The sequence below is a fragment of the Heterodontus francisci genome, chromosome 26, assembly GCF_036365525.1.
Source record: "Heterodontus francisci isolate sHetFra1 chromosome 26, sHetFra1.hap1, whole genome shotgun sequence".
NCBI lineage: Eukaryota > Metazoa > Chordata > Chondrichthyes > Heterodontiformes > Heterodontidae > Heterodontus > Heterodontus francisci.
In genome coordinates this window covers 54,345,307-54,368,126 of record NC_090396.1, presented here as the reverse complement: position 1 = coordinate 54,368,126, position 22,820 = coordinate 54,345,307, and the positions used below count along the sequence as shown (strand labels likewise).

At 40.5% G+C, this 22,820-nt stretch overlaps 1 protein-coding gene and 1 long non-coding RNA gene across 5 annotated transcripts in view; one reads left to right on the top strand and one right to left on the bottom strand.

Moving 5' to 3' along the window:
- Nucleotides 1-14,083, top strand: part of LOC137384367 (transmembrane channel-like protein 6) — a 112,211-nt gene extending 98,128 nt beyond the window's left edge. For all 4 annotated transcript variants that reach the window (XM_068058301.1, XM_068058302.1, XM_068058304.1 and 1 more), the window contains 4 exons: nucleotides 1,929-2,105; nucleotides 4,210-4,288; nucleotides 5,819-5,917; nucleotides 11,165-14,083. In XM_068058301.1, the coding sequence (XP_067914402.1) occupies nucleotides 1,929-2,105; nucleotides 4,210-4,288; nucleotides 5,819-5,917; nucleotides 11,165-11,269 (460 nt within the window). In that variant the 3' untranslated portion in view covers nucleotides 11,270-14,083. The remainder of the gene's footprint in view (nucleotides 1-1,928; nucleotides 2,106-4,209; nucleotides 4,289-5,818; nucleotides 5,918-11,164) is intronic.
- A 2,093-nt stretch (nucleotides 14,084-16,176) lies between these two features.
- On the bottom strand, nucleotides 16,177-19,423 carry LOC137384565 (uncharacterized). The gene is made up of 3 exons (XR_010977610.1): nucleotides 19,353-19,423; nucleotides 18,967-19,247; nucleotides 16,177-16,959 (listed from the first exon to the last, which is right to left on the bottom strand). It is a non-coding gene; the product is annotated as an uncharacterized lncRNA (long non-coding RNA).
- Nucleotides 19,424-22,820: the final 3,397 nt, after the last annotated feature.

Below are 22,820 nucleotides of genomic sequence, written 5' to 3'. Positions count from 1 at the left end.
TAAGCATTGATCCTATAAAAGTGTCTGGGGAATTAGTAATGGAAAATAAGGAGGTGGCAGATGAATTGAACAGGTATTTTGCATCAGCCTTTACTATAGAGGAATCAAGCAACATCTCAGAAATAGCTGCAAATCAAGAAATGAAAGGGAGGGAGGTATTCAAGAAAATTACAATCACCGGGGAAGTGGTACTGAGCAAATTGTTGGAACTGTGGGCTGACACGTCCCCGAGTCCTGATGGACTTCATCCTAGGGTCTTAAAAGAAGTGACTAGTGAGATATTTAATGCGTTGGTTTTAATTTTCCAAAATTCTCTAGATTCCATTAGACTGGAAAATAGCGAATATAACTCCTTTATTCAAAAAGGGAGGGAGACAGAAAGCAGGAAACTACAGCCGAGTTAGCATAACATCTGTCATGGGGAAATGTTAGAAGCTATTATTAAAGAAATTATAGCAGGACACTTAGAAAAGTTCAAAGTAATTAGACAGAGTCAACATGGTTTTGTAAAAGGGAAATCATGTTTAACCAATTTACTGGAGTTCTTTGAAGAAGTAACATGGGTTATAGATAAAGGGGAACCGGTGGATGTGCTGTACTTAGATTTCCAGAATGTATTTGATAAGGTTCACATGAAAGGTTATTGCAGAAAATAAAAGCTCATGGTATAGGGGGTGACCTATCAGCATGGATAGAAGATTGGCTAGCTAACAGCAAACAGAGTAGGCATAAATGGTCATTTTCTGGTTGGCAAGATATAGCAAGTGGTGTGTCAGAGAGATCAGTGCTGGGGCCTCAACTTTTTACAATTTATATAAATGACCTAGATGAAGGGACTGAAGGTATGGTTGCTAAGTTTGCTGATGACACAAAGATAGGTAGGAAAGTAAGTTGTAAAGAAGACATAAGGAAGCTACAAAGGGATAGAGATAGGTTAAGTAAGTGGGCAAAGATCTGGCAAATGGAGTATAATGTGGGAAAATGGGAAATTATCCATTTTGGCAGAAAGAATAAAAAAGCATATTCTCTAAATGGTGAGAGATTGCAGAGCTCTGAGATGCAGAGGGGGATCTCGGTGTCCTAGTGCATGAATCACTAAAGGTTAGTATGCAGGTACAGCAAGTAATTAGGAAAGCTAACAAAGTTATTGTTTATTGTGAGGGGAATTGAATACAAAAGTAGGGAGGTTATGCTACAGTTATTCAGGGATTGGTGAGACCACATCTGGAGTACTGTGTACAGTATTGTTCTCCTTATTTAAGGAAGGATGTAAATGCACCGGAAGCAGTTCAGAGAAGGTTTACTAGACTAATACCTGGAATGAGCGGGCTGCCTTATGGGAAAGGTTGGACAAGCTAGGTTTGTATCTGCTGGAGTTTAGAGTAAGAGGTGACTTGTTTGAAATATATAAGATCCTGAGGGGTCTTGACCGGGTGGATGTGGAAAGGATGTTTCCTCTTGTGGGAGATTCTAGAACTAGGGGTCACTGTTTAAAAATAAAGGGTCGCCCATTTAAGACAGATGAGAAGTTTTTTCTCCCAGAGAGTCGTGAGTCTTTGGAACACTCTTCCTCAAAAGATGGTGGAAGCAGAGTCTATAAATATTTTTAAAGCAGAAGTAGATAGATTCTTGATAAGCAAGTGGGTGAAAGGTTATCGGGGGTAGGCGGGAATGTGGAGTTGAGGTTACAATCAGATCAGCCACGATCTTATTCAATGGCGGAGCAGGCTCGATGGGCTGAGTGGCCTACTCCTGCTCCTAATTCGTATGTGCGTATGTAAAAGCTGTATATAATGATTGAGCCAAATAAAGGCAAGCTACACCATTAACTGCCATCTCCTGCTTCTCATATTCCTCTGAAATTTACTTGCAAGAGTGAATATTAGCATAACGAAAGTTTTTTTTGCCATTTTGATTTTTTAAATTAGCATAAAGCCATCACTAGCTTGTGGTCCCTTCCGAACACTGGACACCATATACGATTCTGCAAAGATCTGGATCCATCAGCTGGCAGAAAAAGATTATTTCTTTTCGTGGTTTTCGTGGACTCACAAATTATTAGTGGAAAATCCTTTCTTCTTTCTCTTAGCATCAGGCATCCTAGGGTAAGTTTACATATTTTTTTTTAACAAGTTCTCAGTTGTATTCTACAATAACTATATAAGCTGCTGATAAACCGACAGAAGTGTTGAGCGGGACTGATGACTATTTCTAAGAATGCCTGTCTGTTGTTTAAAATGATATTAGCCTGTCGAACACCCATGGTTAAATCAGGAGACAAATATCTTTTCATTCTGAAATAATTTAGTTAGAGGTGGAAACATTGTACACGTTTTGTGCATCATTAACTTATGAGGACCATAAAGTAGCATTTAACATTTACCAGGCTCCTTTAAATTGTGTTTCAATGTGTAGATGTATTTTGAGGTGGAAAGGCCTTCACCCAAATCTTCCCTGGGTTTGCTACAGCAGTAATGCCAACCCCACCATCTTATAAATCAAGAGATTTGTTATATAAATCATGAGTTGCTGCTTTTTTCAAACATAAACCAAGGTAGATTTATAGTTGGTTTATAAACCTCCTTAGTGGCTTATTTAATCCTCAACAGGTCAGAGCTCTTTACAAAAACTATATGATTGCGTCTGAAAATGCTTCACAGAAAACATTTTTAAAATGCTACTTAATCACTATATTGTTTATGCATTGCATTTTTAAGGTTACAGTGACGGTGATTGGGCTGATCGCTGGACAAGGATAATATTTAATTTTATAAATTTCCTTTTTGCTTTATAGTTTAGCTCTTTATTAGTTACTCACTGGTGAGTTCCAGGAAGCCAGGGAAACCTGTGGAACCAAAGTCGAACTCCAAAATCCCTGTTAATATTGCTGTAATTGAGCGGTTAACTTATTGAAATTGACAGCCCGCATCTTCCGAGGGGTTTGCTCAATTAACACAGTTTAACGTGCTGCAGTTATGAGAAAGTCGGAGGGTTGGAGCCAGCTTCCTGGTACACTCGCTTTTTACTGGGATTTCACCCGTGCCCAAACCCACACATTCGCCTGCCTTAAAATTCCCTCTAGTGCAAGCGGCCATCGATACATGATTAAATGTGAGATTTTGAACAACAGAGAGAAGCTCCTTTATACAGGGAGTTGTGAGGCTGTAGAGTTCAGTTCCAGGGTTCATGGTTAATAAAGAAACTGTCAACATTCAAGATTAGATTGGATAGCTGGATGAAGAAAAAGCAGGTGAAGGACATGGGAACAGCGTGGATCATATGATTTGCACTATTTGCTTGTGTGCAGAGTAAACACCAACTAGAACTAGTTGGGCCAAATGGCTTATTTGGATTTTGTAACTTGTGTGTATTTCTACGAGGGTTGCGATAGAAAAATAATACTTAAGGAAGTTAGTGAATCAATGATTCATCCACTGGCAAAAGAATATGCTGTGGTAAGAGCAGCTTTCATTGATATTTCCAAAAGGAAACAATATGTAAATTTTAGTGATCTGTTATATTTAGCAGGGCACACCTCCTGAAGTGATCTTGATAAAAGTGGGTATGGATAAATTGAACAATTCATTGGGTTTATGATTTTTGCCATGCTCCACCGGACTCCAGAACAATAATTTGGAGATGTACAAGTGGTTTAACTCTAAGCAAAAAATACGAAATAATCTTGCCTTTTCAAACTCAGTAAAATGAGTCCCAATCTGCTTGTAGAGATATTTTTATGAAATCCAGAAAATAACCAACTCCATAGTGCGCTGTTAGAACTACTCAATACAGTCTGGTCATTCAAATGTTCTATAATTTGCATTGCCAAGTTGTAGGTGACAATGGTTAGTTTATTTGATTCGGGGTTATGTGAATTAATTCTTAGTTATAGATTTGTAAGAACTGGTCACTGACATTTATTGTTCCAGCATAATAAAAGTAAAGTGTGAGTTGCTGCTGTAATTTTAGACATGGGATCTGGGCAGAGTCAACACCAGGAAAACAAATAAAATAAAATAAAAAATAAAAAAACAAATTATACTGAAATGAAAAAATGATTGTAGTCTCTACTTTTTCACTGGTAAAATAGTCAGACAGTATATTCAGTATGTTGTGTGTATGGGTTAGAGTCCAGAATTATGATTTCCAGACAGTTACTGAAGTTTTGTGTTAAAGTTCAACATTTGCATTCTAATTTTCTCTTTTCAGTATTGTGATTTATTTCCACTGGCAAGTCGTGGATGGTCAAAGGAAGATAATTAAATTATTAAACGAACAAATTAGAAATGTAAGTATCTGAATTTTTGATCAATGTGCATTTGTTCTATTCACCTTGTACATGGGAACAAGCCACCTTTCAATTGAAGTGATTATTTGACATATCAAGGATATGAATTAAAGCACCTGGCCAAAAATGAATGCCAATGAATATTAGTGTTCATATCAACTTTCTGTTCAAATCATTTAAATGGAGTTATTGACATTGTTGGGTCAATATATCTGCTGTAGTGGAGAAAGAATTTTGATAAGAGCACATTAAATGTTTCTACAATACGTTGGTAAGTCACTTTCAGTTTCTCTCTTGTTAAAGTTTTGAATTAAACGTTCAGAAGTATAGTTCTGCTTTAGGCAATAATTTGATAGGCCATTTAGCCCATCGTGCTTGTGCTGGCTCTTTAAAAGAGTCATCTAATTAGTTCCACTACCCCAATCTTTCCCTGAAGTCCTGCACATTTGTCCTTTTCAAGTATATATCCAATTTCCTTTTGAAAATTACAATTGAATTTGCTTCCACCTTCCTTTTATGCAATGCATTCCAGAGCATAACTCACTGTGGTTAAAAAAAAAAATTCCCTTATTTCCCCCTCTGGTTCTTTATTCAATTATCTTAAGTCTGTCTCTTAACTTTTGATTGCTAGTTTAGTACCATAATTACCACGGTACCATACTCTATCTGAAAGATATATACATTTGTGTGCGTTTGGTACGTGATCTTCGATTTCAAATAATTTTTCAGCAGCTATGAATTGAGATAGCATGTCAGCATTGACTATTCAAGTTCCAACACAAGGCACTGGAGAGTGGAGAAGCACAGGTTTAATTTCCACTCTGAGATGGCCATGTCTCCAATGTATTATGTAGTGAATGCTCCGGGATGAAAACCAAGCATCTCCCACATTGGAAAGGAATAATAAGTGCACAAGTTGTTGCTGGATTGCTCTCATGCAGCAACTAGCAGCTGAATGAGTTGCATTGATGGAAGCCTGAAAGTATGTTGCCAATCTGCCCACAGTTGAGGTAATTGAGGGAACAACATCCAGCATGGCTTTGATGGGCCAAATGGCCTCCTTCTGTGCCATTATGACTCTGACTTGTGTCCTCTGCTTGCCAACTCACCCACCAGAGAAAACAGTTATTTACTCTATCAAAACCCTAATACATTTGAGTGCTTCTATTAAATTACTGTCCCCAAATTAATTTATATTTTCAAGTGAAAGCTTTTTATTTTCCTTATTAATTTAGGTCTGGTGGTCAGTGTTTATTGTAAAGATAAATATTGTCAGGCCTCAATTGCTACTGGGTCTTTTAATTGAAAACCAAAGCACCACATCATTAGATCACAAATTGAATCATTATAATGAGTTGGCCTGATAGCTGAGCTAAAGAGAAAGAGTTCCTGTACAGACTTGGAAGGTTCTAGATTTGATCCTCAGTCTATGCTTATCTCAGCCAGATTTTTTATTAAGAGCTGTTCTGTACCAGTAGCAGATCTTTACTGAATTACACATGTAATATACAGATTTTTTTTTTGGCACAGGAGGGAGAAGACAAGAAGTTTCTTATTGGTAAACTCCGAGACTTCAACGCAAAGAAATTTAAACTTCAACGGAACAGGCAGACACAAAGGGAAGTTGAGGTAATTAGATTTGTTTTCGAGATATGTTGCATTGCTATGGATAATTTATTTGATTTTGATGATCATGCTGTGTGTATACGCTGCTCAGTGCCTCAGTACTCTTTTATATTACAAGAGTGACTGCATTTCAAAAGTACTTTTATCAACTGTAAAGCACATTGAGACATCCTGAGGTGGTGATACGTGCTAGAAAAATTCAAATCTTACTTTTTTCTGTCTTTCTTCCTTGTTTGTCTGCCTGTGCCATATCTTTGAAAGAGTTGCCTGATTAGTTCCATTCCCTGCTTTTCCCCATAACCATGCAGTGTTATGTTTGTATCTGCTTCCACCACTCTTTCAGGCAGTGGATTTCAGGATATAACTCACTGTGGAAAAAAAACTCATCTCCCCTTTGGTAATTACCTTAAGTGTGTTCTCTAGTATTGTTTCTCATTATTTACTTTATCAAGACTCTCCATAATTTTGAACATCTCTAAAGGGAACAATCCCTGCTTCTCTAGTCTCTCCGCATAGCTATAGTCTTTCATAGAGCATGGCTACCCAACCCGAACCCGATAGGACCCAATGACATGTGTTGTGTTCGGGTCGGGTTGCTCTTCTGGGTCTGGCATTCGGGGTCGGGCTGGGTTGGACGTGCTCTATTACCATCTCTGGTAAGTGGCTCCAATGTTAATGTACTTTTTGGACTAGAAAGGTTGTCTAGTTAATTTTTTTTAAGCTTGTGCAGATAAGTAACAAAGTGAAAAACGGAAGGTAGGTTAACTGAGGGTCGGGTCAGGCACAGGAAAAAATGAAAGGATACCGACTGGGTCGGGCTCGGGTTGGATGTGGTTCTGTCGGACTCGGGTCGGGTTTCCTTTGCAGACCAGAGCCGGCCTTTAGTCTTTCATCCCTGGTATCATTCTAGTAAATCTTCTCTGCACCCTCTCCAAGGCCTTGACATCCTTCCTAAAGTATGGTACCCTGGTTGCAATAGTCCAGCTGAGGCCTAACCTGTGGTTTATAAAAGTTTAGCACAACTTGCATGTTTTTATAATTATGACTGTATTTATAAATCCAAGGATCCCGTATGTTTTTTTTTCAACAGCCTTCTCAACTTGTCCTGCCACCTTCAAGCATTTGTACACGTACACCCCCAGTCTCTGCGTTGCTGCACCCCCTTTAAAACTGTACCATTTAGTTTATGTTACCTCTCCATTTTTGCTTCCAAAATGCATCACTTCACACATCTGTACATTGAATTTCATCGATGATGAATCTGCCCATTTGACCAGCCTGTTTATATCTTCCTGAAGTCTGTAACTATCCTCCTCACTGTTCACTACATTTCCAAGTTTTGTGTCATCTACAAGCTTTCAACTTATACGCAAGACCACGTCATTAATATACATCAAAAAGAACAATGGTCCTAATAAACGTGACTCCTCAGATACTGAAGCAGTCCGTGTAGAAATGCAGCAAGACCTGGACAATATCCAGGCTTGGGCTGATAAGTGACAAGTAACATTCGTGCCACACAAGTGCCAGGCAATGACCATCTCCAACAAGAGAGAATCTAACCATCTCCCCTTGACATTCAATGTCATTACCATCGCTGAATCCCCCACTATCAACATCCTAGGGGCTACCATTGACTAGAAACTGAACTGGAGTAGCCATATAAATACCGTGGCTACAAGAGCAGGTCAGAGGCTAGGAATCCTGCGGCGAGTAACTCACCTCCTGACTCCCCAAAGCCTGTCCACCATCTACAAGGCACAAGTAAGGAGTGTGTTGGAATACTCTCCACTTGCCTGGATGGGTGCAGCTCCAACAACACTCAAGAAGCTCAACACCATCTGGGACAAAGCAGCCCACTTGATTGACACCCCATCTACAAACATTCACTCCCTCCACCACCAACGCACAGTGGCAGCAGTGTGTACCATCTACAAGATGCACTGCAGCAACGCACCAAGGCTCCTTAGACAGCACCTTCCAAACCTGCGACCTCTACCAACTAGAAGGACAAGGGCAGCAAATGCATAGGAACACCATCACCTGCAAGTTCCCCTCCAAGTCACACACCATCCTGACTTGGATCTATATCGCCGTTCCTTCACCGTCATCAAAATCCTGGAACTCCCTTCCTAACAGCACTGTGGGTGTACCTGTCCCACATAGACTGCAGCAGTTCAAGAAGGCAGCTCATCACCACCTTCTCAAGGGCACTTAGGGATGGGCAACAAATGCTGGCCTAGCCAGCAACGCCCACAACCCATGAATGAATAAAAAAAAACTGACCACTAGAAGATACCATCATATATTTCTGAGTCAGCAAAACAACTGTTCACCACTAATCTCTGATTTCTGTCCCTTGGCCAGTTTTGTATCCATGTTGACACTACTAATTTAGTCCCGTGGGCTTTAAAATTCTTTGCAAGTCTATTAACTGGCATTTTATCAAACTTGCTTTGAAAGTCCCTATACACAACTGCACTATCCTCATCAATGTTCTCCATACTTCATCAAAGAACTCAATCAAGTTTGTCAGACATGATATGCCTGTAACAAATCTGTATCCATATTTTTCAAAGTGACAATGAATTTTGTCCTAGAATTTGATTTCTGAAAGTTTCTCCATCACCCAAGTTAAGCTGACTGGCCTGTAGTTACCAGGTTTATTGCGTTCCCCTTATTTTGAGTAGGGGTGTAACATCTGCAACCTTCCAGTCCTCTGGCACCACTCCCATATTTAAGAAGCATTGAAAGATTGTGGCCAATGCCTCTGCTATTTCCATACATACTTCCCTCAGCAACCTCGGGTGCATTCTATCTGGAACAGGTGACTTTTTTTCTACTTTGAGTGCTGCCAGCATTTTAAGTATCTCCTTTTTATCTGTTTTTATCCTATCAAATTTCTCTATTACCTTCTCCTTTATTATAACATTGGCAACATCCTCTTTTGTGAAGGCATGTGTAAAATAGTCATGTAACTATGCCCTGCACCTCCACAAAACTTATCTCTAATCAGCCTCACCCTTTCTTTGACCATCTTTTTACTGTTTATATGTTTTGTTGCCTTTTATCTTATCCCCTAATCTTTTCTCATGTGTTCTCTTTGCTCCTCTTCTTTCCTTCCCCTTTGCACTTCTTGGATTCTGCTTGATTGCTGTATTTTAAACCAGACATTTTATCACTAGCCTTCTTTCTCTGTTTTATTTTAATTCCTATCTGTGGTCATTCAGGGATCTCTAGCTTTGGATGCCCTTCCTTTCACCTTCATAGGAAGGTGTTTAATCTGCAATCAGACTCTTCCTTGAAGGCTTACTTGCAGTTTTACCAGTCAAACATTGATTGCAATCCACCTGGCCCAGATTCCTTTTTCTGCTCACTGAAACTAGCCCTCTTCCAGTTGAGTGACCTTCACTGGTGACTGATCCTTTTCTCTTTCCATAACTATGCTAAACTTAATGATATTTGTCCACTCTCCTGTAAAGAATAAACTCTCTGGGTAGAAGGTGTGTAAGTTGGGGAGACGGTGGCCTAGTGGTAATGTAACTGAACTAGTAATCCAGAGGCACAGGCTAATGCCCTGGGGACATGGATTCAAATCCCATCAGGCTGGTGGAATTTAAATTCAATTAATAAATAAATAAATGCTAGTCTCAGTAATGGTGCCATGAAACTATTTATTGTCGTGAAAACCCATTTGGTTCACTACTGTCCTAATAGAAAGGGAATTAGTGGTCCTTACCTCGTCTGGTCTACATGTTACTCCAGATCCACAGCAATGTGGTTCACTCTTAACTGCCCTCTGAAGTGGTTTAGCAGGGCAGTTAGGGTTGGGCAGCAAATGCTGGCCTTGTCAGCAACGCCCACATCCCATGAAAAGACAAAATAAAGTTAGCACATTGGGGCTATTTTTCAACTCTGTTGCCTAGCCGGTTACCTAGGAGAGTGGATCGCCCACAATCCACACAGTTTTCATTCAATTGAAATCAAAACCGATACCACAAAGGATTCTTATATCCAACAATCCTGCTCCTAGAGGGAATTGCAAGAGTCTGCCCAGCATGAAAACAGAAAGTGCTAGAAATACTCAGTAAGTCTGGCAGCATCTGTGGAGAGAGAAGCATAGTTAATACAAAGAACAAAGATAATTACAGCACAGGAACAGGCCCTTCGGCCCTCCAAGCCTGCGCCGATCCAGATCCTCTCTCTAAACATGTCGCCTATTTTCTAAGCTTCTGTATCTCTTTTCTTCCTGCCCATTCATGTATCTGTCTAGATACATCTTAAAAGACTCCATCGTGCCCGCATCTACCACCTCCGCTGGCAATGCGTTCCAGGTGCCCACCACCCTCTGCGTAAAGAACTTTCCACGCATATCCCCCCTAAACTTTTCCCCTTTCACTTTGAACTCGTGTCCTCTAGTAATTGAAACCCCCACTCTGGGAAAAAGCTTCTTGCTATCCACCCTGTCTATACCTCTCATGATTTTGTACACCTCAATCAGGTCCCCCCTCAACCTCCGTCTTTCTAATGAAAATAATCCTAATCTACTCAACCTCTCTTCATAGCTAGCGCCCTCCATACCAGGCAACATCCTGGTGAACCTCCTCTGCACCCTTTCCAAAGCATCCACATCCTTTTGATAATGTGGCGACCAGAACTGTACGCAGTATTCCAAATGTGGCCGAACCAAAGTCCTATACAACTGTAACATGACCTGCCAACTCTTGTACTCAATGCCCCGTCCGATGAAGGAAAGCATGCCGTATGCCTTCTTGACCACTCTATTTACCTGCGTTGCCACCTTCAGGGAACAGTGGACCTGAACACCCAAATCTCTCTGTACATCAATTTTCCCCAGGACTTTTCCATTTACTGTATAGTTCACTCTTGAATTGGATCTTCCAAAATGCATCACCTCGCATTTGCCCTAATGGTTCTACTTTAATTCTGTTTCTCTCTCCACAGATGCTGCCAGACTTACTGAGTATTTCCAGCACTTAGTTTTTGTTTCAGATTTCCAGCATCTACATTATTTTGCTTTTCGTCTTGTTTGGCATGCTGCACCATCCATTTCCCCATACCGACTGACTTTGTTAAAAGCCTTTACTATTTTAAAAACAAAATTTGATGCCAAGATGGTGGGGTTATTATCATAGGTTAACGAGCAGTATTTGGCTAAGAATTTTACTGACTTTGTAAGTATATTGCAGTTCATTTCTGTAAACTTTACTCATCTGTGTCATTGAATAGCTTCATCCTGACCGTTACAAGAAGGGAAGAAGATATCGTTTTGCCACTGGTGCTGTCGAGGAAACCAACAATGCAAAAAATGGTGAAGCAGATGATATAACTTGACTCTGAGTTATTGAGAGATGTCTAGAAGTGTATCTTTTTTTTGTTGGGTTATTTTACTATCCACACTTGAAGTTGGTAAAACTACACCACATTAAACAAAATTGGAATCAGTGGAGCAACAACAAATTGCAGTGTAATATCAATCACACTGTAGCACCTTTTACTATAATATTACAGACTGACCCTACCATTGTTGCATTTTGCTTCATTGAATTTCTGGGATGGCAAATATCAGTCAGAGAGGCAACCTTCTGCAGAGTCCTTGGGAATTGCCAATTATGAATCATGTTATTAATTGAATTGATGCAGGTTTATTTTAAACTAGAGACTGTCAGTGGTTTTGCCTACAGAAATTCAGGTGCAAGTGAATTTCCCTCCTAGTGCATTGGTAGTATTATATTTTATGAAGCTCCCTCTTGTGGTAGAAGTGTGCAGCAGCAGCCATTATTACACCACAATGTGAAGCCCAAATGTTAAGTGCAAAACATGGCCTAAAAAATTATTAACAATTATAGATGAGCCTTAATTTCTGTTTTTCATATTTATACTGTGAATTACAATTCACTTAAAAACGTTATCCTTAAAACAGTAGCCTAAATCAGGCTCCAGCTTTTCTTTAAAAAAAATCCAACCTCATATGTAGCATGATGGGTTCATCTAATTTCCACCAGTGTAATTTTGCTGCACTTGTAATTACAGATGCAAATATTGAATATTCACTGCAAAGTGACCAAGAACAAAATACTGATGTGTTGCACTGTCAGACTTTTTCAAATTTTTAGTTCACATTAAATGGAACAAATTGTAGCTCATCTTTTGTCCCTTAAAATTCAGAACTCAGGTACGGATTGCTTTATCTTGGCTAAAGCCCCACCTCGTGCTGTACAGGGTCCATGATAACTAATCTGGGGAGTACCTCCACAGCACTCTGTGAATTTTATTACTTGTACTGTTTATAGCCATATGTCAGGAATTCTTTGTATTTACTGAAAGTTTTGTAAGATCATTTGAACTGCTAATTTTTCAAACTGTTTATATTGAAAGCTGTTGTAACCTAGATGTGTAATACACAGTTTAGGAACAAACTGATACTTCAGCTCCCTTTGTCAAATACTGATCTACCTACTGAGGTTAGGTCACCAATTAACTTTCTGTCTGAGCCAAGGAGTGAACAGTGTAATTATCTAAGGTATTCTGAACTGCCCTATGTTGTAATACTGCACAATAGCACACTTCAAAATTGGATTCTGTGCTACACTACTATTTTTATGTGTACCTTGGTGTGGGAGCAGGATACACTCGCAACCTCTGGTGCCTTCAAGGATCGATCCTTAGTCCTCTCCAATTCCTCGTCTATGTGCTTCCCCTCAGCAACATCAACTAAAAACCCAGTGTCAGTTTCCGCATGCTTATCAACAATGCCCAGCTCTACCTCACCACCACCTCTGTCAACCCCTCCGCGATCTTTGAACTTTCAGACTGCTTGTCTGACCGGCAGTGCTGGATGAGCAGAAATTTCCTTCACCTAAATGTTGGGAAGACTGAAGCCATTGCCTTCAGTCCCCATCTCAAACATCGTTCCCTTGCCACCAACTCCATCTCTCTCCCTGGCAACTGTCTGAGGTTGAACCAGACTGCTAGTAATCTTGATGTTGTATTTGACCCTGAGATGAGCTTCTCATCACATATTCGCACTACCACTATGGTCAGCTACTTCCTCCTCTGTAACATTGCCTAATTCAGCCCTTACCTCAGCTTATCTGTTGCTGAAACCCTCATTAATGCCTTTGTTATTTCTAGACTTGACTAACGCCCCACTCATCTATTTCCCCATGCTCGCTAACTTACTTTGCCTCCCAGTCTAGCAATGTCTTAATTTTAAAATTCTCATCTTTGTTTTCAAGTCCCCATTTCTGTAACCTCCTCCAGCCTATAACACTCTGAGATATCTGTGCTTATCTAATTCTGGTCCGTTGAGCTTCCCTGATTTTTATTTTCTCCACCATTGGTGACCCTGCATTTAAGCTCTGAAATTGCCTTGTTAAAACTCTCCATCTCTCTATCTCTCTTTCCGTCTTCAAGACACTCCTTAAAATCTACCTCTTTGACCTGTCTATCAAAAGGAAATCAGAGGAACAATTTTTTTCATGTGTTTTGGATTTCTGCAAATGACTTCACATTAGTTCCATACAGTTTATTGTATGTGTGTTCTGAGTTTACAGAACTCCAAGTAAACAACTGCACAGCAAACCAGGTCAAATCAAAATGGTTAAATCACTATTCTTTAGATCTGCACAAGGTGATCAGTTTCATTTTGCAAATGAAGTAAATGAGAGCCTGATTATAATAAACCCAAATTCTGCTGGGCTTCCCAAATATAAATACATATTGGTGATGGGCATGGGTTCTATTCATCTAAAAAGCCAATTCCCACTTGCACCAGATTCAAAGCGTTCTTCCTTATGAATCTTTTAGTGTGGAATTGCTCTGGGTCATGGAGTCAATGTTTATAGGTTTAACAGAATTTTCTGTATTTTTACTATGTTTTCTATGTTGATATTTATTTATATAAAGGGTAAAATAACAGACTCTTAGTGTAGCATTTGTTATTGAATTATAACAAACTGTAATGTTTTACTATACAAACTAAAATAAGGCTCAACATTGGGCAAGTGAACTATGATTTTTTTTTTATGTCCATGGTTAAAATGTTCCACTGTTGGCAAACACCATGGTGTGCCACAGAATTTAACTCATGCATTCTGTATTACTAAAATGTGCTGAATTATTAAAATGTACGGAAACTTGAAAATATGCATTGGTGTTGTCTATGAATTACTGCACACCAGTTTTATCACTTAAGATTTTCTGCCACAAATCTTCTGTTTACCTACAAACTTGGATGGCTTTGTATTTGTTTTTTTTTTGTACAAGCCTCGAGAATGTATGCTATTGTACATTTCAGGAGTGTATTTGAGGGAACTAATCAAAAGTTTTGATTTTGCATCTGTTTATGTAGACCTGGAAGGATTTATGCATTTCTTTCAAGCCAGGAAAGATAGCAAACATAGGCAGTATATTCAAAAATACTTTTTAAAATTATGAAATACTTTTAAAAATGTATTCCTTACTCCGATGTGGCCTCATCTTGAAACAATTATAACTTTTGCAACCATTACAATTGCAGGAGCAGAGCAGGATAGCTGTTTTTTTCACGGTGGTGGTGGTGTACTCTGTATACCTTCAGTTGCAGGACACTTTGATGTGCTCAACTCTCATTGCTGTCCTCCACTCTTTGATACTGGCCAGGTATCGAGCTTAGGGTTGCAAAGGCCATTGACTACACCATCTGTATGGGTCGGCCCTGCAGTAAGAGCTCATGAACAACCTTCCTAACCCCATTGTTATCATGTCCCCACACTACTGGCCTCTCCTCGTGTGTTCTCTGACACTGTGGACTAGGCACATCAAATATACAACCATCACCACTTGGGCAATAACCAAGATGTGGGAGATGATCCTGAACCAGGGGGGTATTTGTACGTTTGAACCCCAATTCCACAGATCCTCCCACCGTGTGGTATCATTGATCTGTTCGACTTCCTCTTCCAGTGCCTTAGTTTGTTGTTGTAATGTGTAATACACCCTATGTACCTGCTGTAACCCCTCACGGATGCCTGTGAGGTGTGTGGGTAGTGGTGGGATAGAGTATGAGAATTGTACTGTGTGAGGTTTTCTTTTATGCTCTCAGTAAACTGCAGATTGACAGCTTCCCTTTTATATATTTCCACCAGCTCTACCTTGCCCACCCTGATTGGTACCTGTGGGTGTAGACGCACCATGTGATTAGTTATTGGACAGGATCAGTTGTGTCCGTACTAATATTCTCATTGTGTCGTGGTCAGACAATATCTCCTTTTTCCCACAAATGCAACATGTGTTGGTTCCATTACTGCCTGTATAGCTTCCATTGTACAATTGACTGTTGCGTTAAATCCACATTTTACCTCTTCAGTTTTTTATATATATATGGGAGTCAGTTGCCAGCATTCGCCAGAGCTGGCGGGCAGCCATAAAGACAGGGCTAAATTGTGGCGAGTCGAAGAGACTTAGTAGTTGGCAGGAAAAAAGACAGAGGCGCAAGGGGAGAGCCAACTGTGCAACAGCCCCAACAAACAAATTTCTCTGCAGCACCTGTGGAAGAGCCTGTCACTCCAGAATTGGCCTTTATAGCCACTCCAGGCGCTGCTTCACAAACCACTGACCACCTCCAGGCGCGTATCCATTGTCTCTCGAGATAAGGAGGCCCAAAAGAAAGAAAAAAGAAAGAATATATATATATTGGATGTGGACATACTACGGCAGAGGTTCCTATATTACATCAATCTAAAGTAGAATCTATCATTTCCCCCTCTATTTCTACAACGTATGATGGTATACTATGATATCTTACGTAATAATCTTCCCTAATTGCCTCAATGTTCTGTACTTCGTACAGGGTTTTACTGTGTATTGATTCTTGTATAACCAGGATTGCCAAGACCACACCTATCGATAGGCTGTTATTGACAACACATTTCTCATCAGTTTTACACACACGTTAAACCTCTGAGCTGGCAACCAGTCAGGTCCTGGTTCTGATGACAGGACAAGTTAGATAAATGGGTAAAATAAAAGCAAAATACTGCGGATGCTGGAAATCTGAAATAAAAACAAGAAATGCTGGAACCACTCAGCAGGTCTGGCAGCATCTGTGGAAAGAGAAGCAGAGTTAACGTTTCGGGTCAGTGACCCTTCTTCGGAACTGACCCGAAACGTTAACTCTGCTTCTCTTTCCACAGGTGCTGCCAGACCTGCTGAGTGGTTCCAGCATTTCTTGTTTTTATAATTAGATAAATGGGTGTTTGATATCCACAGGAGAACTTCACCCTCATGGAGCTGTCCTCAAGCTCTCCCGAGTCTGCTCAAGCATCCAGAATCCATAAGTGCTGCAGACATCATTCCCAACCGCATCCTCTGAGATATTACGCCCCTCACCAATTAGTTGGTTAATGGTCCATACGTGACTCTCAAGTACTACAACCAAATCCTGAACTGTCCGTGTCAGGGTTTGACCCTGTCTGCTCTGGATCAATTGTCCCTATCTGACGATTACTTTAAGTTGGGTGCTTAATGTCCAGACCTTTGTGTCCACTGAAGCCAAGACAATTGAATTTACGACTGAAGTTCCCATGTTAAATAGCGTAGCAGCATCATTCAATAGATTACGTTTTCGTCGGTACCTCCCCTGAGCGGGGAGTGTACCCCATGGTCGCTCCCCAGCATTGAACCAAGATACCTGTGCTATTACTTGATTTTCCAAAGCCTCATACAATCTTTGGGTTTCCGCTGGACACCACTGAGGTACTTTAATGTTAGAAATGTTTAGGACAGCAGGTACCAGTTCATGCTATCATACAAAGTCTTACTAGTTTTTGTTAATACTAGCCCATTCTCTGGCGCAGGGTTTACTATTGGGCAATGGGGGGGGGGGGGGTCCGTTAATTGTGTCCTTGGCATCCGTGTTCTGTTTGTTGATCCCTATGGTCTTGAAGTCTGTTGAGCTATTGTGGTATAATCCGGTTATCGCTTGGCAGGTTGAACCTTCGCTGATTCCCAGTCCCAGGAGCATCAGTATTGTGCATAGCATTCTGTAAGATATAATTAGTCACTGGTCAGCTGTGATTAGATTCTGCGAAACAAAATCAGTCAGTTACATGTTTCAGTTGCGTCCAGTGTTTCCAACGTCCCTTCCCTCTAATGTCCACACAGGTGTCGCTGGTCATTATTACCTCATAGTGTCCTATCCACCTGGGCACCAAACCCGGTTTCTCAGGCATTACCTTTACCATTATTTTATCTCCTCCTACATTAGGCACCTTTGCCTGTTTCTCTTTCATGTCCATTTCTATATCCTGTATTATCTGCTGATCTCTGATCTCCTGTTTTAGCTCATGCAATTGTTTGCACTGCTGTTTTACAAATCTTTTTTAGCCCTTTCTTTCGCAGGTTCTACTTCCTCACTACTTGCTACGACATACCCTGGCCGTCTCATCACCCTTCCTGTCATTAGTTCAGTTGCTCTACATGTAACAAATCGCATCTGCACACTTACACCGGTATCACAATGTTATGCCACACATTCTGAACTCTCAGGTGATCTTATCAAAAGATCAACATTTCGGGGTGGGGGTGGCTGGTGGTCTCAGTCTGAGATGTTTCAGTTGCCTCCCCTTGCAGGGTCCTGATGTCTGGCCATGACCCGAGACTTTCAAATGTAGCTCTCTTTAAAAAAAAAAACTCATCGGCAAGAATCAAAGTACCAGACCTATCTACACTTTCCTGACTTTCACTGGAAAGTTCTAGGCTTCTTGAAAATTCTACACTATGTTAATTTAATGGTTTGAATTCTAATTAGCACCTACATCAGGCAGATCTAATTGCCAATTCCCATTAATTATAATTCTGTTTCATTCATGAGCCCTGGAGAAACTGTACAGTCATACTTCTTTAAAACAGAAATCAAACATTCCCATTTGATTCCAGGCATGACCATATTTTTTTTTCTCTACCTTAAATGACATGTTTCTTAAAAGTAACTTGCTAAATTACACTGGATTTTTGACATCTCAAATTATTCCAAATTCAAATAACAGTGTTGCTGGAGTGACTGGTTTTATTAATGTTCCATTTAATATCTCCCCAAAAGAAACTTTATTTTTTATAGTTAAGAACCACCTAGACTGTTTTTTTCAGGTTTCTAAAAATTCGATCGACCCCTTAAAGGTCAGATAAATTTCCCCTTCAGTGCTTTAAATAATCACTCATATCAATTTAATTTTGTTGATCGATTCCAATTTCTTATGGCCAGACTTGGTGGTATTGCATGTTTTTTTACATTAAAGACAGAAGTGCTTGCAATTATCCTTCTCAAGCACTTTGTCTCATTGATAACATGCTGTGACATTTGTTGTCGTCAGTTATGTTCTTAAATTCTTAAAGCTGCTGGATCTCTTGCTGTGGCATCAGTTCTCATGTGGCCTTGGAACCTAACGTTACCTGCTTAAAAAAAACACAAAGAATCCATTGTGGCTCTGCCCCTGAGCCCAATGGGTTAATTTGTCCATTATATGTCAATTTAGAAATGTAAAATGTAATAACGTCCAAGCTGCAGCGGGGTTAATTTCTTGGCTTGTTTCCAAGTGGGCGAAGCCAAACTTTCTCAGATGCGTCACTTTACAAAACTTTTAAAACAAACTTTCTCGATTGAAAAAGAACAAAACTCCATTTTAAACTTTTTTTCAATTCTTTTGATATCTTTAGGGTTTTACTCCAATTGTTTCCAAACTTTTAGAATCTTTTGTAATTAAAGAGTCCCTCAACTTGACATAATAAACTTGAAAGTTCATTGTGGCCACCACAATTTAACAAGTTAGTTAACCTTAATAGTATAAACTTAATTCAAACTTATTAACTTATAATACTTATTAACTACACATAGACAGAATAGCACGTTTTTTTTTAAGCAAAGGTACACTACATCAATTTTTTTCTTTTGTTCTTCAGGCGTCTTTTCAAATGACTGTAATAAAACCCAAAAACTAAAGAAAAAGTTATTTAACATTCTTAAAACAAAAGATTTAACAACAGCTTCTTACACAAACTTTAAACATTCCAATCTTTCGCATATGTCCTTTGTTTGTCCTTTTCTCCCTTAAAGCAATATCCACTTCCTGACATTTACTACTTAAAAACAGTCAATAAGACATGTCTTAAATTTAAACTGCACAAAAACAAGAACACATTTTAAACTTTGGTCCAATTAAAGCAGTGTTTTTAAACTTCAAAGTGGATTTCTGCCAGGCATCATCAGATCTTCAAGGCTGAAGCTGATCTCTTAGAAAATTGTTTGTTGCCTTTTCACAGTTGCAAAATCAACCTTTAAAATAAAAATAAAACTTTAACTTAAAATATAATTCAATTTTATATCCAATTTTAAAGCGGCATGGTGCAGCATTCCATCTGACTGGGTGCAAGTTCATACCTGCAGCACTGATATAGAAAATTTGCGATCTTATTCATAACATTTGAGTAGGCAAGTAGAACAAAAGGCAGGATGTTGTGTACTGTACACTGGCTAATTACTCAACAACATGAGCAAGCAACAGGTCATTTCCTAACCCTCCCACCTCTTGCATAATCTGTAGATAGGATCAAAGGCAGAGGATGGAATTTTACGCCACCCCGGCGAGCTGGATGGTGGCGAATGGGTGTCGGAAAATTGAGTGGGAGGCCTTTCCAACCCGCTCCCTACTCTGCCCCACTTTACGTGGGCCGGGGGGGCCGAGAAACGGGCCTCTCACCCCAGGCCAATCAAAGCCCTTAAGTGGCCACTTAACAGCCACTTAAGGGCCTTTGCCCTCCTCCACGGGTATTTTACCCATGGCAAGTGGGCGTCTGGGAGATGTGAAAGGCTGCCCAGTGATGCATAGCGGTCTCAGCGCACCGGGAGTAGGGTGGCCCTAACAATGGGGCACAGGGTGGCCGATTGAGGGCCGCCCCCACTTCCCCAATCACCCCCAGGACCCGAGAAGCCCCCCCCCAAATGACCACCCTTGCCTCACCGGGGCATGATCAATTTCCCCGGCTAGGCAACCTTAACTTACCTGCAGTCCTGGCTCCATGTCCTCAGCTGGGCTGCAGTCCCAGCAGTGGCCACCACTCCCGGTGGCGCTGCTGGGACTAAGAGCTACCGGCCCGATGATTGGCCAGCAGCTCAATGAGGCGGGGCATCCTCCCTGAAGCGGGTGGAAGTCCCACCTCAGAACAATTAAAGCCCCAGGACCATAAAATGCGGGTCGGATCCCCGGGCTGGGTGGAAGCGGGTTCACCACCGGCTTTTGCATCGGTGGCCAGCTCCCGTCTGCCCGGCATAAAATCCAGCCTAGAGAAAGGGAGAAAACAGTAAAATAAAGAAAATCTTCATGGGAGGAAGGGAAAATTCATAATATGGGTTAAGTTATGAGATTATGCCCTAAGAATTGTTTTATCAGTGACAATTTCCATGTGGGCGCGTCTGTTTTATTAAGACAGGTGACACCTGTTTTTGAACTAAAATGTATTGACACTTGGGCAGATCGGGTCAGCAGCAGCTTGTTCCTGTTGACTGGTTTTTGCAGGTGGGATACACCCATTACTGACACAAGCCTGCAGGCACTGGCACTTTATGGGCTGCATATTACAGTGAATTACATAGAATTATAGCACAGAAATAGGCCATTTGGCCCAATTGATCAATGCAAGTGTTTATGCTTCACCTCTTCATTGAACCCTATCAGCATAACCTAGTCTTTTCTCCCTCATGTTTATGTAGCTTCTCCGTGAATGCATTTATGACATTTGCCTCAACTATTCCATGTGATGGCAAATTCCATATTCTTAATATTCTTTGGGGAAAGATGTTTCTTCTGAACTTCCTATTGATTTTATTGGACTGTCTTATGTTTATGGTCCATGGTTTTGGTCCCTCTCACAAGTAGAAACATCATCTCTACATCTACCCTATCAAACTCTTTCATAATCTTAAAGACCTCTATCGCGTCATCCCTCAGTCCTCTAATTTCCAGAAAAAGAAGCTCCAGCCTATTCAGTCTTTCCTGATGGGTATAACCTTTCAGTTCTGGTATCATCCTTGTAAACCATTTTTGCACCTTCTTGAGTGCCTCCATATCCTTTTTATAAAATGGAAAGCAGAAATGTGCACAGTACTCTACATGTGGTCATAAGAACATAACAAACAGGAGCAGCAGCAGGCCATTCAAGCCTGCTGCATCATTCAACAAGATCAACTAAGAGTCACAACCCTATGTGAAGAGTTTTCTCCTCGTCTCACCTTTTATTCTGAGACTGTGACCACCAAGATCTAAACAACCCAGCCAGGGCAAACATCCTTCCAGCATTTTTGTTTGTGGGATGTGGGCATCCCTAATTGCCCCTGAACTGAGTGGCTTGTTAGCCCATTTCAGAGTCAGCATGGAGGCCAGACCAGGTAAGGACAGCAAATTTCCTTCTCTAAAGAACATTACTTTTCGATAGGTTTTTACAACAATCAACAATGGCTTTATGGTCGCCATTAGACTAGCTTTTAATTCAAGATTTATTAGTTGAATTCAAATTTCACCATCTGCTGTGGTGGGATTCAAACTCAAGCCCCCAGAGCATTAGCCTGGGCTCTGGATTACTAGTCCAGTGACATTACCGCTACACCATTACCTACCCTGCCAAGCCCCTTAAGAATTCTATGTTTCCCATTCTGCTAAATTCTTGGGAATATAAGCCTATTCTACTCAATCTGTCTCCATAAGACAATCATCTCAGGATCAATGGGGGAGGCAGTGGCATAGTGGTAATGTCACTGGACTAGTAGTCCAGAGCCCAGGCTAATTCTCTGGGGACATGGGTTTGAATCCCACCATGGCAGATGGTGAATTTTGAATATAATTTTTTTTTAAATCTGGAATTAAAAGCTAGTCTAATGATGACCATGAAACCATTGTTGATTGTTGTAAAAACCCATCTGGTTCACTAATGTCCTTTAGGGAAGGAAATCTGCTGTCCTTACCTGGTCTGGCCTACATGTGACCCCAGACCCACAGCAATGTGGTTGATTCTTAAATGCCCTCTGAAATGGCCTAGCAAGCCACTCAGTTCAAGGGCAATTAGGGGTGGGCAACAAATGCTGGCCGAGCCAGCAACGCCCACATCCCACAAACGAATAAAAAAAATCTAGTGAACTATGTTGCATTACCTCTATTGTAAGGAGGAGAACAAAACTGTACACAACATTCCAAGTGTGGTCACACCAAAGCCCTATATAATTGTAGCAAGACTTATTTACTGTTATATTCCAATCCATTTGTAATAAAGGCTAACATACCATTTGCTTTTCTAACTGCTTGCTGTACTTCCTTATTTACTTTCTGTGAATCATGTACAAGGACGCTCAGGCCCCTCTGGATATCAGCATTCCCTGTCTCTCACCATTTAAAAAATATGCTGCTTTTCTATTTTTCCTTCCTAAGTGGATAGCCTCACATTTCTCCACATTATATTCCATTTGCCATGTTCTTTCCCACTCATTTAATCTGCCTTTATCCATTTAGAGCCTCTTTGCGTTTTCCTCACAGGCTACTTTCCCATCTAACTTTGTATCATCAACAAACTTGGATACATTGCAAAAGTAAAAATGGCCGATGCTGGAAATCTGAAATAAAAACAGAAAATGCTGGAAATATTCAGCAGGCTGGCAGTATCTGTGGAGAGAGTGGCAGAGTTAATGTTTCAGATCAATGACCTTTCTTTAGACACTGTGCTACACAATCACTGGCATTCTGCCCTCTTTCTTGCAGGTCTGGTGTCTCACAAGATAAGAGAATGGAGCAGAGCCAGCAGGGTACCATGAATCATAGAAAGAGGCCACTTGGCCCATCGTGTCTGTGCCGGCCAGAAAAAC